Here is a 20,217-nt window from a genome sequence, read left to right as displayed (position 1 = left end):
ATTTTCTAACAAGTTTCATCTCCCAACAACAATTTGAATTGAGGTGTGTTCTGCCTCCTCATTAATTCACATAGTATGTTTGAGGCTTTACTGAACCGGACAAACTTCTCTCTTCAAAGAGAGCCCAAGCACTTCCCCAGTGTTTCCCCAGATCAAGTATGCAGACATTTGCGCAGTCTTGCATGAACTTTTTCCCCTGGCACATTTTCTGGCAGGGGGTCTCGCATTGCCTTCATTGTTGTTCACCTTACAAATAATAACTTTGGACATGTGTGCGTTCCTATCAAAGTAAGTGCCTTATTTTCAGTATATCGTGTTGGCGTTTCTACTGTATGTATATATGGAGCATAACGTATTTACTGTTTTATTCACGTTTTCAAGTCCTGGTGACAAATTATGCATTCGGACTCTTGCATTGATTGTAACGGACACGTGTGTAAAATGCTTTTTTGAAGGTTGTACGGATTTTGATGAGCTAATGCGAAGATATTTGCCAGCTATTTTGGTTACATGTTTGTTGACATTATACAAGGCATTCTGGGTGTCATGTAAAAGTCTGTCAGACCAAAGATGTTATAATAAAAATGAGTAAACGTCCAGAAGTGAATGATGGTAGACGACACACGATGAATTGTAAATAGTCATTTCTATAGCTAATTCATATTATGGTTTCTGTCAGCCGAGAGTTCTGTAAATATGACCGCTTGTGTTAGGTCAATCTTCTCTCAGCGCTAGGACTAATGTAGCTTACTGTACATTTTCCGGTTTGGATGATTGTGTTATGCTGTCGCAACTTCTGTAAATGTCTAAGCATTGCATCCAAAAAATAAACTGGTCACATTCAGGACATAAGGTTGTAAGGACTGTGTCAGCTCAAACGCTGACTGTTGCGTCAATCGAAACTGGATGTTCTGAATCACATTGGATTGAGAGTACGCTGCAGAGACCACTGTAGAATAATCACACCAGTGTGTTGGTACGCGTCAAAGGGTTAATGTCTGCATTTCGCCTAGTGGCTAGTTTGCATCAACTACCTCCACTAAAACCACTGCAAAGGTTTTGTCTGCAAACTTTGGTTTCGAATAGCGACCTTCTGGAATGTCTGCCTCATGATTTGTTGCGAGAGTTTTCGGACTGAAGCGAGTTCAGCCCGGAAACATTTTTTTCCCCCCCTTTCCGAAGTTGCCAAAAGAGGAATTTCTGTTTCCTAGGGTCTGGTTTTCAGACTACACTGTGCGAGGCATCAGAGGTGTGAGAGAATGACCCAGAACAGCAGCCTACCAGTGATGGATGCAGGCGAGTTGCGGAACATCTCGTAAAGCTTGGAGATGTACAGCACCATCATCAGCTTGTCTGGGTCCTGGTCCAGAGCCATCTCGTTCCCCGTGGTCACAGGCTGGATACCAAACTCATGCTCTGCTATGTCAAAGGCCAGCTGGTTGTTCTTGGCCGAGTCCTTCTCATTCAGGGAGTCAAAGTCACTAGGATGGAGAGAGATACAGAGAACAGGCATAAGGTTCACCTCCTATAAGACCTTAATAAAGTTGTTTCCCCTATGGAATGAGAATGTTAGCCCCAAAACAGTTTGTTGATAAGCATTAAAAACGTTGGTTTAATGCTGCATTTTATAATCATTACACTTTCTGCACCACCAGACTCCTACCAACAGATGCATTGCACTAGATGAAAGGTGAGGTCTAAGGCCCTTAGCAACAGCCCATATTAATGTTATAAACAGATTGTAAACACACTTCCTTTCCATAAAAAGGATTTAATTCAGAACGGACTGTGAAATCACATCTACCTGTGACACAGAGAACAGGGGGGGGAAAGCAATCGGGAGCTAGAGCCAGAGTGATGAGATCATCACGGCTGCACCCCCTCAGCCCACACTTATTTTGATTCACATACAAAAGACGACTTGAGCGGGTCAAATTCACACAGCATAAAGGATAAAACACCCACTTGTTATTTAAGTAAGATGGAAACATTTCAAGGTGTGGAGTTGCTCAACAGTGCCATCAGTATCTCATACTGCTAGTACAAATGCTTTATACACATAATTGGGCGTGCAATATGAAAGCCAAACCAGAATGCTCGCTTTCTTATTTTGTGTGGTTTAGGCCATTTCTCATTTCTCTATTGAGACAAATCTAGCCATTGCCCGCAAAGGTCAGTACACATAGTACAGTTCCTAATTTATGAATCCCACACCTAGAGTTTAAACAGAAGTGTTGTCTACAATCAATCACTGTTCACATTTTCAACAGCATAACATGTGACAGACAAAGGCAGTGCATGACCATAGACAAGATGACAGTGTGTGCTTTGATGGTGCCAAAAAGACCATGACTGTGTGTGTGTGACACACACACACACACAGTACCTTCAGAAAGTATTCACACCCCTTTACTTTTGCCACATTTGTTTGTGTTAGTCTGAATTTAAAATTGAGCAAATGTAGACGTTTGTGTCACCGACCTACACACACACACACAATACCCCATAAATGTCAAAGTGGAAAGTTTCTTTTTATAAAAAAAATTCTGACGAATTAAAAATCAAAAAGCTGAAATGTCTTGAGTCAATATGTATTCAACCCCTTTGTTATGGCAAACCTAAATAAGTTCAGGAGTAAAAATGTGCTTAACAAGTTACATAATATATTGCATCGATCCACTCTGTGTGTAATAGTGTTTAACATGATTTTTTTTATGACTACCTCATGTCTGTACCCCAAACATACAGATAATTGTAAGGTCCCTCAGTCAAGCAGTGAATTCCAATGCCTCACAAAGAAGGACACCTATTGGTAGATTAGTAAAAACAGCAGACATTGAATATCCCTTTGAGCATGGTGAAGTTATTCATTAAACTTTGGATGGTGTATCAATACACCCAGTCACTCACTACAAAAGACACAGGCGTCCTAACTCAGTTGCCGGAGAAGAAGGATATCGCTCAGGGATTTCACCATGAGGCCAATGTTGACTTTAAAACAGTTAGAGTTTAACGGCTGTGATAGGAGATAACTGAGGATGGATAAACAACATTGCAGTTACGCCACAATATTAACCTAATTGACGAGTGAAAAGAGGGAAGACTGTACAGCGTGTGTAAAACTCATTCCACAGAGGGCCGAGTGGCTGCGGGTTTTCGCTCCTCCCTTGTATTCAATTGATAAATTAAGGTCACTGACTACTAAGGAACTTCCATCACCTGGTTGTGTAGGTCTTAATTGAAAGAAGAAAAAAAAACACCAGACACTAGGCCCTTTGAAGTTATGCGATAAGAAGAGGGGGGAGGAGGGGGTAGAGAGAGAAGAGTAGAGGGAGAGAAGTTGGTGTGAGAGGATGCCATCAGTTGTTGGGATCGATATCATCTGTATAGTGATCCTGACGACCAAGGCCGGGTCTGAGGAGCTGCTTGGCGTAGGCAGCTAGACTAGCTGCTAGCTAGCTGCCTATCAAGCTAGCTGGGTTTTCTTGAGGGCTTGAACGGAGCCCGGGATGTGATTAGCCATTGTGGCTGGGACTGCGGATTATCCCGGGTTTGTGACAGTGTAGATCCTTGCTGTTTGTCGTTCTTGTTTCCAATCTTCCCGGCGATCTACCCTGTCTGGAACTGCTGGGAGTAACAGTGTAACCTACCATGACAAAGACCAAAGCAGGCAGGAGTACTGTTGAGGACAGTGATGTCTCCATCACAGGTAAAAGATATTTTAAACTAACAAAAATAGTTATACAAGCAGTTGTTACAACAAGAAAATAGCTTCAAGATTTGTGTCAAATTACTGGATGACCTGACCAGAGAGGTCCAGGACCTGAAGAACAGTTTGCACTTCTCCCAGGGTCAGCTCGATGAGTTTAAACAGGAGAATGGCATGATGAAAGCAATCTAAGTCATTGAGAGAGGACATCATTTCTGTATGTGAATCCATGATAATTTCATTTCTCCGTCATCGTTATCGAGGTGCAATCAAGGCGGAACAACATGGTTGTGGATGGAATTGCAGAATCTCCACAGTGGTCAAAGTTCCTGAGGTTCAAGGACAAGGTAGCTGTTCTGGAAAGAGGCAAGAACTTGAGAGGAACGTACATCTTCCTCAACGAGGACTATCCTGAAGCTGTGCGCCAGAAGAGGAAAGAACTTATCCCAGCCATGAAAGCTGCCAGAGAGCATGGGGACATTACTTATATCTGCTATGACAGGCTCATAGCCCACCCTCCCCCTCTCCCAAAAGCCCGGAAAGGATGAGAGAGCCAAGCCTATGGGTTCGTAGCTTCAACCCCGCAGCACACACACCAATTGATAAATGGACTGCTGAACGTATACATTTCTCTTGGCTTGTTTATTCTTCTTTTCCATATGTCGCTACCCAGGAAAAGGATGAAAATATCCCAAATCAATATATTTAGCCTTAGAAATAAGGTTCATGAAATCAATAACATTTATATAGACATTTCTGAGACTAATTTGATGATAGAGCAGCAGCAACAACAATACAAGTGTATAACATCTATAGAAGAGACAGGAATGCTTATGGGGGAGGTGTTGCTGTGATAGATATATATATATATAGATATATATAGATATATCTATATATATCTATCTATCAGAGCCATTGCCCTGTAATGTTTAGAGAAGATCTTATGTCAAGGGTTATTGGTTGCAGGTTCACCTGGCACATCTAAAGCCTCGGGGTGTTGCTATCGGTCAGCGCTAAAAATGTGTGAAATGTTTGATAGTTTATGTGATGTAAACAGAGAGGTCTACTTTCTTGGGGACCTGAATATTGACTGGTTTTCATCAAGATGTCCACTCAAGAGGAAGCTTCTCACTGTAACCAGTGCCGGTAATCTGGTTTAGGTTATTAAATCAACCTACCAGGGTGTTTACAAACACTACAGGAACAAGATCATCCACATGTATTGATCACATTTTTACTAATACTGCAGAACTTTGTTCTAAAGCTGTATCCGTATTCATTGGATACAGTGATCACAATATAGTGGCTATATCCAGGAAAGCCAAAGTTCCAAAAGCTGGGCCTAAAATATTGTAAAAGAGATCATACAAAAGATTTAGCTGTAACTCTTATGTGGATGATGCAAAAATGTGATGTGATTAATAAGGAGCATCCAGATGCTGCATTTGATGAATTTATAAAATTGCTTCTTCCAATTATTGATAAACATGCACCTGTTAAGAAACGGTGTTAAATCCATGGAGCCTTAAAGGTTCTATTTGGATTTGAAAAACTGTAGGTTTGAAAAAGATGGGGCAAAAGGAGTGGTTAATAAATCTGGCTGCACAGTTGACTGGCTGACTTACTGAAAATTGAGAAATTGTGACTAAACTCAAAAAAAAGAAAAAAAGAATAAACTGTGTTATGAAGCCAAGATCAATGACAATGAAAAATGTAGAGTACTTTAAATGAAATTATTGGCAGAAAGACACATTTTTTGTCAAATCAGATGGCTTATTCATCAGAAAACCATTTGAAGTTGCCAATTATTTTAATGACTACTTCATTGGCAAACTTGGGCAGGAAATTCCAACAACGAATAGCGAGCCATAATACTCATGCATAAAAAAACAAAATGAAAAAGCATTGTAAGTTTGAATTTTGTACATTTATTGTGGGAGAGGTGGAAAAATTGTTATCTTTCAATGACAAACCTCCTGGCATTGACAACATAGATGGAAGATACTGAGGATGGTAGCTGACTAAAGATATGACACTTAGGTGTGGCTATAAACTGAGCCTAGAAGAAAGTCTTTGTCCTCAGGCCTGGAGGGAAGCAAAAGTCATTCCACAAACCAGGAGTGGTAAAGCGGCCTTTACTGCTTTTAACAGCAGACTTATCAGCTTGCTGCCAGCTCTTAGCAAACGGTTGGAAAGAATTGTGTCTGAACAAATGTGACCAGATTCAGGAACTAGGCGTATATCGCAAGTCACAACTTCCCAGGAGAGACTTTCTTTTTATTTATTTTTTTTAATCAACATTGTGAACTTCCTGTAAATATGAATAAAATTGTTAAATTACAAGCCTTGTTGTTTAAGCCACATAAAAAGTTGGCAACCTTCCCACTAGCCATCATGATTGGTTGAGATAATGAGTGGGTTGTACATGCCGAGAGAGGAGTTCAGATTGGAGGCTTCTGTCTATTTGAGCTCGTCAGTCTGTTGGTAATCCTGTCGAACGTGGCTTTAAATTATTTGTAATTTTTTAAAGTATTGTGTAGTGGAGCTAGCCAGCTATATGTCTTAAGCTAAAGTGCACTGTTAGCTAACTAACGTTAGCTGGCTGGCTCCCTAACAGAATCCAGGTGGTGAGTCAAATATAATGCTATTTCTCTAAACAAATTAAACAGACTTTCAGCATGCTCATAGAGAAGGGCACTCAACAAGTACTGCACTGACACAAATGACTTATGATTGGTTTAAAGAAAATGATAAGAAGATTGTGGTCACTGTACTGTTAGATTTCCATGCAGCCTTTGATATTATTGACCATAACCGGTTGTTGAGAAAACAATGTGTTATGGATTTTCAACCTCTGCCATATCATGGAACCATGAACCATCTAATAGAACTCAGAGGGTTTTCTTTAATGGAAGCTTCTCTAATGTCAAACATGTAAAGTGTGGTGTACCGCAGGGCAGCTCTCTAGGCCCTCTACTCTTTTCACCAATGACGTGCCGCTGGAATTAAACAATGCATGGGTGTCCATGCATGCTGATGATTCAACCATATACACGCATCAGCAACCACAGCTAATGAAGTCACTGAAACCCTTAAAGAGTTGCAGTCTGTTTTGGAATGGGTGGCCAGTAATAAACTGGTCCTCAACATCTCAAACTAAGAGCATTGTATTTGGTATAAATCATTCCCTACATTCAGGACCTTAGCTGAATCTGTTAATGAATTGTGTGGCTGTTGAACAAGTTGAGGAAACTACATTTCTTGATGTTACCTTCGATTGTAAAGTGTCATGGTCCAAACAGATTAAAATGGTTGTAAAGATGGGTAGTAATAAAGGGATGCTCTGCTTTTTTGACACCACACTCCACAAAGCAAGTTCTGCAGGCTCAAATTTGATCTCATCTTGATTATTGTCCAGTCATATGGTCAAGTGCTGCAAAGAAAGACGTAGTTAAGCTGCAGCTGGCCCAGAACAGAGCCGCATGTGTTGCTCTTCATTGTAATCAGAGGGCTAATAATAATAATAATAATAATAATAATAAGCATGCCAGTCTCTCTTGGCTAAGAGTTGAGGAAAGACTGTTTTTATAAAAACAATGTGTTGGAAATTCCAAATTGTTTGCATAGTCAACTTACACACAGCACTGACGCACACCTACCCCGCTAGGGGTCTTTTCACAGTCCCCAGGTCCAGAACAAATTCAAGGAAATGTACAGTATTATACAGAGCCATGAGTGCATGGAACTCCCTTACATCTTATATAGCAGAAGTGAACAGCAAACCTGGTTTAAAAAAAAACAAAGCAACACCTCACAGCACAACACCTCTCCCCCGTGTGACCTACTTGCTGTGTGTATATACACTGACATGCATGTGTAACTGATAGATGCACACACGTTAATGTTTTTAAAATGTATGTAAATTGTAAAGTATTTTTCGTTGTGTTGGACCCCAGTAAGACTGTCGTCATTGGCGTCGGCTAATGGGGATCCTAATAAATCAAATTAAATCCATGGAATGAGTTTGACACCCCTTCTGTACAGAATAACAATATTCTAATATAGGCACTAAAGTAATACTGCAAAGCAAATAACTTTTTGTCCCGAATACAAAAAGTGTTAATATGTTTGGGGAAAATCCAATACATTACTGAGTACCACTCTCCATATTTTCAAGCATAGTGGTGGCTGCATCATGTTATCGGTATGCTTGTCATCGTTAAGGACTGGGGAGTTTTTCCAGGAAAAAATAAATAAAAATGAAAAAAATAAAAATGAAAAAAATAAACATTCGGAATGGAGGCAAACATCCTATAATAAAATCTGCTTAATTCTGCTTTCCACCAGACACTGGGAGATGAAGTCACCTTTCAGCAGGACAATAACCTAAAACACAAGGCCAAATATACACCGGAGTTGCTTACCAAGACGACAGTGAATATTCCTGAGTGGCCGAGTTACAGTTTGGAGTTAAATCTACTTGAAAATCTATGGCAAAACCTGAAAACAGTTGTCTAGCAATGATCAACAATTAATTTGACAGAGCTTGAAGAATTCTGAAAAATAATAAAAATGGGCAAATGTTGCACAATCCAGGTGTTGAAAGCTGTTAGAGACTTACCCAGAGAGACCCACAGCTGTAATCACTGCCAAAGGTACTTCTACAAAGTATTGACTCAGGCATGTGAATACTTATGTAAATGAGATATTGCTGTATTTCATTTTCAATAAATTTGCTAACATTTCTAAAAACATGTTTTTAACTTTATCATTATGGAGTATTGGGTTTAGATGGGTGAGGGAAAAATCTATTTAAACAATTTTTAATTCAGGTTGTAACATCAAAATGTGGAACAAGTCAAGGGGTATTAATACTTTCTGAAGGCACTGTGCATGTGTGTTCTCTCACATGAGGTCTGGCCGGAGGCGGTGTATAAGAGCACAGAGTGCCAGGCCACTCTTCCAGGAAGAGGTGAGGTTGGTGACGTCCACACCCCTGTACCCCTGTGTCTGCTTCTGACACCAGGTGAGGAGGCGGCTGGGCCGGATGTCCGACTCTGTGGGAGAAGAGGGGTCAACCAGTCATCCAATCACGCCATCATCACCAACTAACAAACATACAGAGAAAGATAAATACACCTGGCTACAGTGGCTAGAGAATACTGGCTAGAGTACACATCACATCGCTCTAGTGTAATAAGTCTTCATGGATACCTTTTTAAAAGTAGTATGAGATGAGGGTATGGGAGTGTAGGCCAGCACACGCTTTTGTTGGGCATGTCTGACCCTGCTTCATGTAATGTGACCGCAGTCATTGTTGCAAGTGGGTGTAACTGTGATGAGCCCTTTTATTAACTCTCAGGTGAGGCAAGTTTATGGGACACACACAGATCAGATTACTAATAGAACATCACAAGGAGCCACTAATCCATAATGCTTGCACGTCTGACTAATCCAAACCGTCTCGGTCAGCTCCTGGCCCGTAGAAATACAAATTCTAGAACAGACATTCCCATTCAAGTCGATGATCCATGATGGGTGGACGTGCAGCCGTAATTGTATTTCTATATCCTGGCCTACGTGGGTGCCTATGTCTGAGCTTGTCTGATATAATTAGAGGATGATGCATCAGACATGGGTTAGTCATTGAGATGACAGGCCTGAGAAATGGCAAGTCTCAGACTGTGGTCAGTCTGTGTTTGTGAAGACTGACCTCGTCTGGAGAGATTGACAGATCTACGTGTGGGTCCACCCCGCTCCAGAGGACAGGAGTCCTGCTGCCCGTCTATGAACAGGTGACGCACCTGTGAGAGAGAGGCATGAGAAGTATATTAGAATATTAACTTGAGTTACCTGCTCTGTGAAACCAGTTCTTTAGCATGCCAATGTCAATACATGTTAAGCAAGTTAACCCATTCACATCCCTGTACTATACTTAGTAAAATATCAAAAAGCGCCACAGAACAAATTCAATTTAGTGTAAATGCATGCAGCATATAGTATTCTTATTTGACCTGTTCTAAGCCCAAATATGCCAAATGTATGATTAAACTCACTGTTGTTTGTGAACTATAGCCATTTCTGCATCATACTATATTTAACCTTTGGACACATGGGGTTAGCCTTCGGACACCAATGGTCCAGACGATGTGTGTATATACCTAGGGCCGTTGCTGTGACCGTATTACCGGTGGTCACGAGTCATGAAGGCAGTCAAATTCCACCTGACCGTTTAGTCATGGTAATTAGGCTTCTCCAAGCTCTGATGCTGCTGATGGTCATTAGTATGTTAGTAGATTCGGCTATTTCAGCCACACTCATTGCTGACAGGTGTATAAAATTGAGCACACAGCCATGCCATCTCCATAGACAAACATTGGCAGTAGAATGGCCTTACGGAAGAGCTCAGTGACTTACGTGGCACCGTCATAGGATGCCACCTTTCCAACAAATCAGTTAGTCAAATTTCTGCACTGCTAGAGCTGCCCCAGGGGACAGTAAGTAAATGTTATTGTGAAGTGAAAAGGTAAAGGAGCAACAACGGCTCAGCCGCGAAGTGGTAGGCCACACAAGCTCACAGAACGGGACAACCGAGTGCTGAAGCGCGTAATGCGTCAAACCAGTTGTCCGCCGTTGCAACACTCACTACCGAGTTCCAAACTGCCTGTGGAATCAACGTCAGCATATATGAGTGAGAGCATGTGGATTTTATCCATTCAATCTTGTTTCCATATATACAGTACCAGTCAAAAGTTTTAGAACACCTACTCATTCAAGGGTTATTTATTTGTACTAATTTTCTACATTGTAGAATAGTGAAGACATCAGAACTATGAAATAACGTAGCAACCCAAAAAGTGTTAAACTAATCAAAATATATTGCATATTTGAGATTCTTCAAAGTAGCCACCCTTTGCCTTGACGACAGCTTTACACACTCTTGGCATTCTCTAAACCAGCTTCATGAAGTAGTCACTTTGAAGAAAATTATGTGGATATATTGAAGCAACATCAAGACATCAGTCAGGAAGTTAAAGCTTGGTCGCAAATGGGTCTCCAAATGGACAATGACCCCAAGCATACTTCCAAAGTTGTGGCAAAATGGCTTAAGGACAACAAAGTCAAGGTATTGGAGTGGCCATCACAAAGCCCTGACCTCAATCCTATAGAACATTTGTGGACGGAACTGAAAAAGCGTGTGCGAGCAAGGAGGCCTACAAACCTGACCCAGTTACACCAGCTCTGTCAGGAGGATTGTGCCAAAATTCACCCAATTTATTGTGGGAAGCTTGTGGAAGGCTACCCGAAACATTTGACCCAAGTTAAACAATTTAAAAGCAATGCTACCAAATACTAATTGAGTGTATGTAAACTTCTGACCCACTGGGAATGTGATGAAATAAATCAAAGCTGAAATAAATCACTCTACTATTATTCTGACATTTCACATTCTTAAAATAAAGTGGTGATCCAAACTGACCTAAGACAGGGAATGTTTACTAAGATTAAATGTTAGGAATTGTGAAAAACTGAGTTTAAATGTATATGTAAACTTCTGACTTAAACTGTATTTAATGAACATGCCACTTGATTAATGAAATGTGTAAAAAACAGTAACCCCATGTGTCCAAAGACTAAATATAGTACAATATCAAAAACTCAAATTGTAGATAAATGCTTTGGCCAAGACATTTTTCAATCAGTAAGGAGCGAGAACAAGAATAAAATAAACTAGACTAAAATAAATAACATTTCTGCAATGGACATGAATGGGTTAATTGTCAACTGTTCTACAGTGCATTCGGAAAGTATTCAGACCCCTTGACTTTTTCCACATTGCTAAAAAAATATTTTAAAAAGTTCATGAATTTTAGTATAAGGCTGTAAAGTAACAATCTATATACCCCATAATGACAAAACAAAAACAGGTTTAGAAATTGCAAACGTATTAAAATAAAAAACAGAAATACCACATTTACATAAGTATTCAGACCCTTTACTCAGTACTTTGTTGAAGCACCTTTGGCAGCGATTACAGCTTCGAAACTTCTTGGGTATGACGATTCAAGCTTTGCACACCTGTATTTGGGGAGTTTCTCCACATTCTTCTCTGCAGATCCTCTCAAGCTCTGTCAGGTTGGATGGGGAGCGTCGCTGCACAGCTATTTTCAGGTCTCTCCAGAGATGTTCGATCGGGTTTTAAGTCGGGGCTCTGGCTGGGCCACTCAAGGACATTCAGAGACTTGTCCCGAAGCCACTTCTGCGTTGCTTGGCTGTGTGCTTAGGGTCATTGTCCTGGTCGAAGGTGAACCTTCGCCCCCAGTCTGAGGTCCTGAGCAGGTTTTCATCAAGGACCGGTCTGTAATTTGCTCTGGTCATCTTTCCCTCGATACTGACTAGTCTCCCAGTCCGTGCCGCTGAAAAACATCCCATCAGCATGATGCTACCACCACCATGCTTCACCGTAGGGATGGTGCTAGACATGTTTGGCATTCAGGCCAAAGAGTTCAATCTTGATTTCATCAGACCAGAGAATCTTGTTTCTTTAGGGAAACTACTGAGGAGCGGCTTTCATCTGGCCACTCTACCATAAAGGCCTGACTGGTGGCGTGCTGCAAAGATGGTTGTCCTTTTGGAAGGTTCTCCCATCTCCACTGAGGAACTCTGGAGCTCTTTCAGAGTGACCCACAGGTTCCTGGTCACCTCCCTGACCAACGCCCTACTCCCCTGATTGCTCAGTTTGGCCAGGCAGACAGCTCTTGTTTGGAACCATCAAGACTCTACCTTCTTCCATTTAAGATTGATGAGGCCACTGTGTTCTTGGGGACCTTCAATGCTTCATAATTGTTTTGGTACCCTTCCTCAGATCTGTGCCTCGACATAATCCTGTCTCGTAGCTCTACAGACAATTCCTTCGACCTCATGACTTAGTTGACAGTGCATGTCAGAGCAAAAACCGTGTGCCTTCCCTTTCCAAATCATGTCCAATCAATTGAATTTACCACAGGTGGACACCAATCAAGTTGTAAAAACATCAAGGATGATCAATGGAAACAGGATGCATCTGAGCTAAATTTCGAGTCTCATAGCAAAGGGTTTTAATACTTATGCAAGTAAGGTTTCTGTTTTTATACATTTGCAATAATTTCCAAAAACCTTTTTTTATTATGGGGTATTCTGTGTAGATTAATGAGGGGGAAAAAAGTAATTTAATCAATTTTAGAATAAGGCTGTAACATAACAGAATGTGGAAAAAGTCAGGGGGTCTGAATACTTTCCGAATGCACTGTAAATAGGACAAGACAATTTATCTGTTTAAAATGTAAATGTGAGGTATTCTCCATCTCAGACAAACCTGATGTGGCTTGACACAGCTAGAGTTGAGGTTGGGGTACCGTGTTACCGGGTCTATGGTGTACTGATCAAAGTTCTTTGAGATGTTCTCTGTCGTTGTTTGGGGTAATAGCCTGTAGAGGCCCTCCCTACAAACATGTCATGAGATGAAATCATTCATTTTCTGTTAAAACCAGAGCAACAGATTATTGTCCCACAGTATGACAGGTAAACACAAAAATCACCATAACTTCCACTAATAGGATAACCAAACGTTTCTAACATGTAGCAACATGGATCTAATCATAATTTGAATGTAGACACCTGACAGAATTTTTTTCCAAAGTGACTGGAACCGGTCTCTCCAAACCTGGATTAATAAAATGTCAAAAATAATAAATTTTTTGTACTTTTACCCCTTTTTCCCCAATTTTGCGATGTCCTATTGGTAGTTACAGTCTTGTCCCATCGCTGCAACTCCCCTATGGACTCGGGAGAGGCGAGGGTCGAGACCCTGCCAAGCCACACTGCTCATTTAACCCGGAAAGCCAGCCGCACCAACGTGTCGGAGGAAACACCGCCCAGCAGGCGGCCGAAGTCAGCGCGCAGGCGGCCGAAGTCAGCGCGCAGGCGGCCGAAGTCAGCGCGCAGGCGGCCGAAGTCAGCGCGCAGGCGGCCGAAGTCAGCGCGCAGGCGGCCGAAGTCAGCGCGCAGGCGGCCGAAGTCAGCGCGCAGGCGGCGGAGTCAGCGCGCAGGCGGCCGAGGTCAGCGCGCAGGCGGCCGAAGTCAGCGCGCAGGCGGCCGAAGTCAGCGCGCAGGCGGCCGAAGTCAGCGCGCAGGCGGCCGAAGTCAGCGCGCAGGCGGCCGAAGTCAGCGCGCAGGCGGCCGAAGTCAGCGCGCAGGCGGCCGAAGTCAGCCACAAGGAGTCGTTAGAGCGCGATAGGACAAGGAAGTCACGGCCCGGCCAAACCCTCCCCTAAACCGGACAACGCTGGGCCAATTGTGCGCCGACTCATGGCTCTCCCGGTCACGGCCAGCTGCGAGACAGCCTGGGATCGAACCCGGGTCTGTAGTGACTGCTGCGCCACTCGGGAGGCCGTCAATAGAATCTCATATGTAAACATCTCTAGCCTACTGTACCTTTCTGCCAGGATCTCCAGATGGGCCTTGCCCTGCGCCCAGCCCCTCACCATCCACACCGTGTCAAAGGCAGCCAGGAACCCTCTAGCACAGCCTGTCCCCGTGGGCCAGAAGGGCTGAAGACAGAGAGAACATGGGTCAACACACTACGCTCATACAAAGCAGGAGACACACTAATTGTTCAGCGACAACAAGCAAGCAATGTTCTCAAACTGCCTAAAGGGAATATGTGTGGGAAGAAAAATGCTCATCTGATCTACTGTAAGAAGAGCTGAAAAAAAATGGTTCTATAAATAAGGACAAGCCACAAACATCAATGTTGCTCTTGCTGCTGGTGATTCTCTGATCCACCTCTATGCAGACAACACCATTCTGTATACCTCTGGCCCCTCTTTGGACACTGTTAACCTCTCTAGGGTAGGTGGCACCAAATCGTCCCACCTACGTAACAGCCAGTGTAATCCCGTGGCGCGTTATTCAAAAAAACGCAAAAACTTCAATTTTTCAAACATATGACTATTTTACACCATTTTAAAGACAAGACTCTCGTTAATCTAACCACACTGTCCGATTTCAAAAAGGCTTTACAACGAAAGCAAAACATTAGATTATGTCAGCAGAGTACCCAGCCAGAAATAATCAGACACCCATTTTTCAAGCTAGCATATAATGTCACATAAACCCAAACCACAGCTAAATGCAGCACTAACCTTTGATGATCTTCATCAGATGACAACCCTAGGACATTATGTTATACAATACATGCATGTTTTGTTCAATCAAGTTCATATTTATATCAAAAAACAGCTTTTTACATTAGCATGTGACTAGCATTCCCACCGAACACTGCCGGTGAATTTACTAAATTACTCACGATAAACGTTCACAAAAAGCATAACAATTATTTTAAGAATTATAGATACAGAACTCCTCTATGCACTCGATATGTCCGATTTTAAAATAGCTTTTCGGTGAAAGCACATTTTGCAATATTCTCAGTAGATAGCTAGCCCTGTGATGCCAGGCTATTTAGACACCCAGCAAGTTTAGCACTCACCAAAGTCAGTTTTACTATAAGAAAAATGTTATTACCTTTGCTGTCTTCGTCAGAATGCACTCCCAGGACTTCTACTTCAATAACAAATGTTGGTTTGGTTCAAAATAATCCATAGTTATATCCAAACAGCGGCGTTTTGTTCGTGCGTTCAAGACACTATCCGAAAGGGTAAATAAGGGTGACGAGCATGGCGCAATTCGTGACAAAAAAATTCTAAATATTCCATTACCGTACTTCGAAGCATGTCAACCGCTGTTTAAAATCAATTTTTATGCCATTTTTCGCATAAAAAAGCGATAATATTCCGACCGGGAATCTGCGTTTAGGTAAACAGACGAAAGAAAATAAAGCAGTCGGTCGACTCGGGCACGCGCCTAAGCCCATAGTACTCTGATCGGCCACTTGCCAAAAGCGATAATGTGTTTCAGCCAGAGGCTGCCTCGATATCGTTCAGCTTTTTCCCGGGCTCTGAGAGCCTATGGGAGCCGTAAAGGTAAAGCTAGGTAAAGCCCCGCCTTATCTCAGCTCACTGGTCACCATAGCAGCACCCACTCGTAGCACGTGCTCCAGCAGGTATATCTCACTGGTCACCCCCAAAGCCAATTCCTCCTTTGGTCATCTTTCCTTCCAGTTCTCTGCTGCCAATGACTGGAACGAACTGCAAAAATCTCTGAAGCTGGAGACTCATATCTCCCTCACTAGCTTTAAGCACCAGCTGTCAGAGCAGCTCACAGATCACTGCACCTGTACACAGCCCATCTGTAAACAGCCCATCTACCTACCTCATCCCCATACTGTATTTATTTTGCTTCTTTGCACCCCAGTATCTCTACTTGCACATTCATCTTCTGCACATCTACCATTCCAGTGTTTAATTGCTATATTGTAATTACTTCACCACCATGGCCTATTTATTGCCTTAACCTGTACCAGCCACCTGGTACCAACAACCTGGATGCTAAGTTGGTGAGGTTGGTAGCAGAATACATTGTGACTCCAGTTTGCCACATGTTCAATTTAAGCCTAGAATACGGTGTGTGCCCTCAGACCTGGAGGGAGGCAAAGGTCATTCCGCTGCCCAAGAATAGCAGAGCACCCTTTAATGGTTCAAACAGCTGACCAATCAGCCTGTTACCAGGGCTTAGCAAACTTTTGGAAAATAATCGCGTTTGATCAAATAGTTATTTTACAACGGACTTTCAGCATGCTTGTAGGGAAGGGCACCCAACATGCTCAGCACTGACACAAATAACTGAAGATTGGCTGAAAGAAATTGATAGTAAGAATATTTTGGGAGCTGTTTTGTTAGATGTCAGTACAGCTTTTGATATCATTGATCATAAATGTATTGCTGAAAAAATAACTTGTGTTATGGATTTGCATCCTCTGCCTTATCATGGATTGAGAGTTACCAATCTAATAGAACACAGAGGGTTTTCTTTAATGGAAGCCTCTAATGCAAATTCAGTTGGGTGGTGTACCGCAGGGCAGCCAGCTTGGGCCATTATTGTTTTCTGTTATTACTAATGACTTTCCAATGTCCTTGAATAAAGCTTGTGTGTCTATGAACGCTAACGACTCAAAAGTATACACGTCAGCTACGACAATAAAATAAATAACTGACTCTTAACAGAGCTTCAGTCAGTTTTAGAATGAGTAACTAGCAATAGGCTGGTGCTAAATATATATAAAAAACTAAAAGCATTGTTTTTGGGACAAATCACTCACTCAATGCTAAACCTAATTTAGGATCCATTATTGAATAACGTGGTGATTGAGCAAGTTGAGGAGACTAAACAGCTGGGTGCAACCCAAGATAGTAAGCTGTCATGGTCAAAACATATTGACTCGGTTGCTAAAATGGGAAGAGGTCTGTCCATGTTGTGACGACCATCCCACTCTGTCTGCCGTATTCTTTGTCTTTGCTCTTGTTTTCCTTATTAGGATGTCAGCGAGCCGAGCTGGGAGGCTCGTCAGCGACATGGGACACACCTGGGCCCGGGTATGTCCCGAGATAAATACACCATTGAGGAGACTCTCTCCATGCAGACACACTGTTAGTTTTTGGTTGTGGCATTTTTGTTTGTTTGCTTTGGCTCCTTTCAACACCCCTCATGATCACATTTATGCACGCAACCACACTACGGATTACTGACTACACACACACACCATTGTTAATTGTATTTACGTTTCCTCAGTTAAGGAATAACAAAAATATATTTATTATCTCCACAGTCTCCCTTTTTGTTACGGACTTCGAGCCGGTTCGTGACAATGTTAAGGCGTTGCTCTGCTTTCTTGACATCTTAGTCGACCAGACAGGTGCTAGTTTTGTTGCATCTGGACTACTGCCCAGTTGTGTGGTTATGTGTGGCAAAGAGGGCCATAGGTAAATTGCAGTTGGTCCAGTACAAAGTAGCACCTAGTGCATTTAGATGTACACGGGAGTCAGTTACATTTCTGTCAATCTCTCCTGGCTCAAAGTTGAGAGATTGACTGCATTGGTATTGGTCTTTGTGCGAGGTATTGATGTGTTGAAGGCACCGACCTGTCTGTTCAAGCAGTTGGCACACAGTTCAGACACTCATCGGTACAACACAAGTCATGCAACCAGAGGTCTCTTCACAGTCCCCAGGTCCAGAACAGAGGCTGGGAAACGCACAGTATTAAATAGAGCCATGGCTACATGGTACTCTGCCACCCCAGGTAACTCAAGCTAGCAATAAAACCAGATATTTTTTAAAGATAACACCTTGCGGCACAACAACTGCCATTTTTTATGTTTTGTATTGTGTGTCAACTCTGCCCATTCATCACCATTTTACATTAGCTGTTGTCTTACCCATTGTTGCCTTAGCTAGCTCTCCCAATCAACACCTGTGATTGCTTTATGCCTCTCTCAAATGTCAATATGCCTTGTACACTGTTGTTTAGGATGGTTATTATTGTCCTAGTTTACTGCGGAGCCCCTAGTCCCACTCAACATGCCTCAGATACCTCCTTTGTTCCACCTCCCATACATGTGGTGACCTCACCCAGCATAACTAGCCCGTCCAGAGATGCAACCTCTCTTATCACTCGGTGGCTGGATTTACCTCCACTGTACCCGCACCCCACCATACCCGTCTGTAGATTATGTCCTGAATCTATTCTACCACGCCCAGAAATCTGCTCCTGTTATTCTCTGTCCCCAATGCACTAGACTTTTGATAGTCTTTAGCCGTACCCTCATCCTACTACTCCTCCTCTGTTCCTCGGGTGATGTGGAGGTTAACCCAGGCCATGCGTGTGCCCAGGCACTCATTTGTTGACTTCTGTAACCGAAAAAGCCTTGGTTTCATGCATGTTAACATCAGAAACCTCCTCCCTAAGTTTGTTTTACTGATGTCCTTGCCGTGTCTGAATCCTGGCTAAGGCAGGCCACCAAGAATTCTGAGATTTCTATCCGCAACAACATTTTCCATCAAGACAGAACTGCCAAAGGGGGAGGAGTTGCAATCTACTGCAGAGATACCTGGAAAGTATGACAGAACTTTGCAAGCTCTATGCCCAAACAGTTCGAGCTTCTAATTTTAAAAATGAACCTCTCCAGAAATAAGTCTCTCACTGTTGCCACCTGTTATAGACCCCCTCAGCTCCCAGCTGTGCCCTGGACACCATATGGGAATTGATTGCCCCCCATCTTCAGAGTTCGTTCTGTTAGGTGACCTAAACTGGGATATGCTTAACACCCCGGCAGTCCTACAATCTAAGCTAGATGCCCTCAATCTCACAAATTATCAAGGAACCCACCAGGTACAACCCTAAATCCGTAAACATGGGCACCCTCATAGATATTATCCTGACCAACTTGCCCTACAAATACACCTCTAATGTTTTCAATCAGGATCTCAGAAATCACTGCCTCATTGCCTGCATCCGTGGCCCTCATCACTGTCAAACGCTCCCTAAGACACTTCTGCGAGCAGGCCTTTCTAATCGACCTGACCCGGGTATCCTGGAAGGATACTGACCTCATCCCGTCAGTCGAGGATGCCTGGTCGTTCTTTAAAAGTAATTTCCTCACCATCTTAAATAAGCATGCCCCTTTCAAAAAAGGTAGAACTAAGAACAGATATAGCCCTTGGTTCACTCCAGACCTGACTGCCCTCGACCAGCACAAAAACATCCTATGGCAGACTGCACTAGCATCGAATAGTCCCCGCGATATGAAACTTTCAGGGAAGTCAGGAAGCAATACACGCAGTCAGTCAGGAAAGCGAAGGCTAGCTTCTCAAACAGAAATGTGCATCCTGTAGCACAAACTCCAAAAAGTTTGGAGAATAAGAGAATAAGAGCATCTCCTCCCAGCTGCCCACTGCACTGAGGCTAGGTAACACTGTCACCACCAATAAATCCACGATAATTTCAATAAGCATCTCTACGGCTGGCCATGCTTTCCTCCTGGTTACCCCCCCCAATCCCGGCCAACAGCTCCGCACCCCCCGCAGCTACTTGCCCAAGCCTCCCCAGCTTCTCCTTCACCCAAATCCAGATAGCTGATGTTCTGAAAGAGCTGCAAAACCTGGACCCGTACAAATCAGCTGGTGTAGACAATCTAGACCCTCTTTTTCTGAAATTATCTGCCCCCATTTTTGCAACCCCATCACCAGTCTGTTCAACCACTCGTATCGTCCGAAATCCCTAAAGATTGGAAAGCTGCCGTGGTCATCTCCCTCTTCAAAGGGGGTGACACTCTAGACCCAAACTGTTATAGACATCCTGCCCTTCCTTTCTAAAGTCTTTGAAAGCCAAGTTAATAAACAGATCACTGACCATTTCGAATCCCTGGTCACGGATGCACCTCAGCCACGCTCAAGGTACTAAACGATATCATAACCGCCATCGATAGAAGACAGTACTGTGCAGAAGTCTTCGTTGACCTGGCCAAGGCTTTCGACTCTGTCAATCACCTCATTCTTATCGGCAGACTCAACAG

The 20,217-nt window shown here is 42.8% G+C and overlaps 1 protein-coding gene across 15 annotated transcripts in view; it reads right to left on the bottom strand.

The window, feature by feature from the left end:
- The window catches only part of LOC106573205 (protein-methionine sulfoxide oxidase mical2b-like), a 73,357-nt gene that overhangs the window by 26,486 nt on the left and 26,654 nt on the right, over nucleotides 1–20,217 (bottom strand). For all 15 annotated transcript variants that reach the window (XM_045696961.1, XM_045696965.1, XM_045696967.1 and 12 more), the window contains 5 exons: nucleotides 14,183–14,298; nucleotides 13,065–13,191; nucleotides 9,423–9,513; nucleotides 8,619–8,766; nucleotides 1,282–1,481 (listed from right to left, as the gene is read on the bottom strand). In XM_045696961.1, the coding sequence (XP_045552917.1) occupies nucleotides 1,282–1,481; nucleotides 8,619–8,766; nucleotides 9,423–9,513; nucleotides 13,065–13,191; nucleotides 14,183–14,298 (682 nt within the window). The remainder of the gene's footprint in view (nucleotides 1–1,281; nucleotides 1,482–8,618; nucleotides 8,767–9,422; nucleotides 9,514–13,064; nucleotides 13,192–14,182; nucleotides 14,299–20,217) is intronic.

Source organism: Salmo salar, chromosome ssa16, assembly GCF_905237065.1.
Source record: "Salmo salar chromosome ssa16, Ssal_v3.1, whole genome shotgun sequence".
Taxonomy (NCBI): domain Eukaryota; kingdom Metazoa; phylum Chordata; class Actinopteri; order Salmoniformes; family Salmonidae; genus Salmo; species Salmo salar.
The sequence above is the reverse complement of the archived record's forward strand: the minus strand, read 5'-3'. Positions and strand labels throughout refer to the sequence as shown.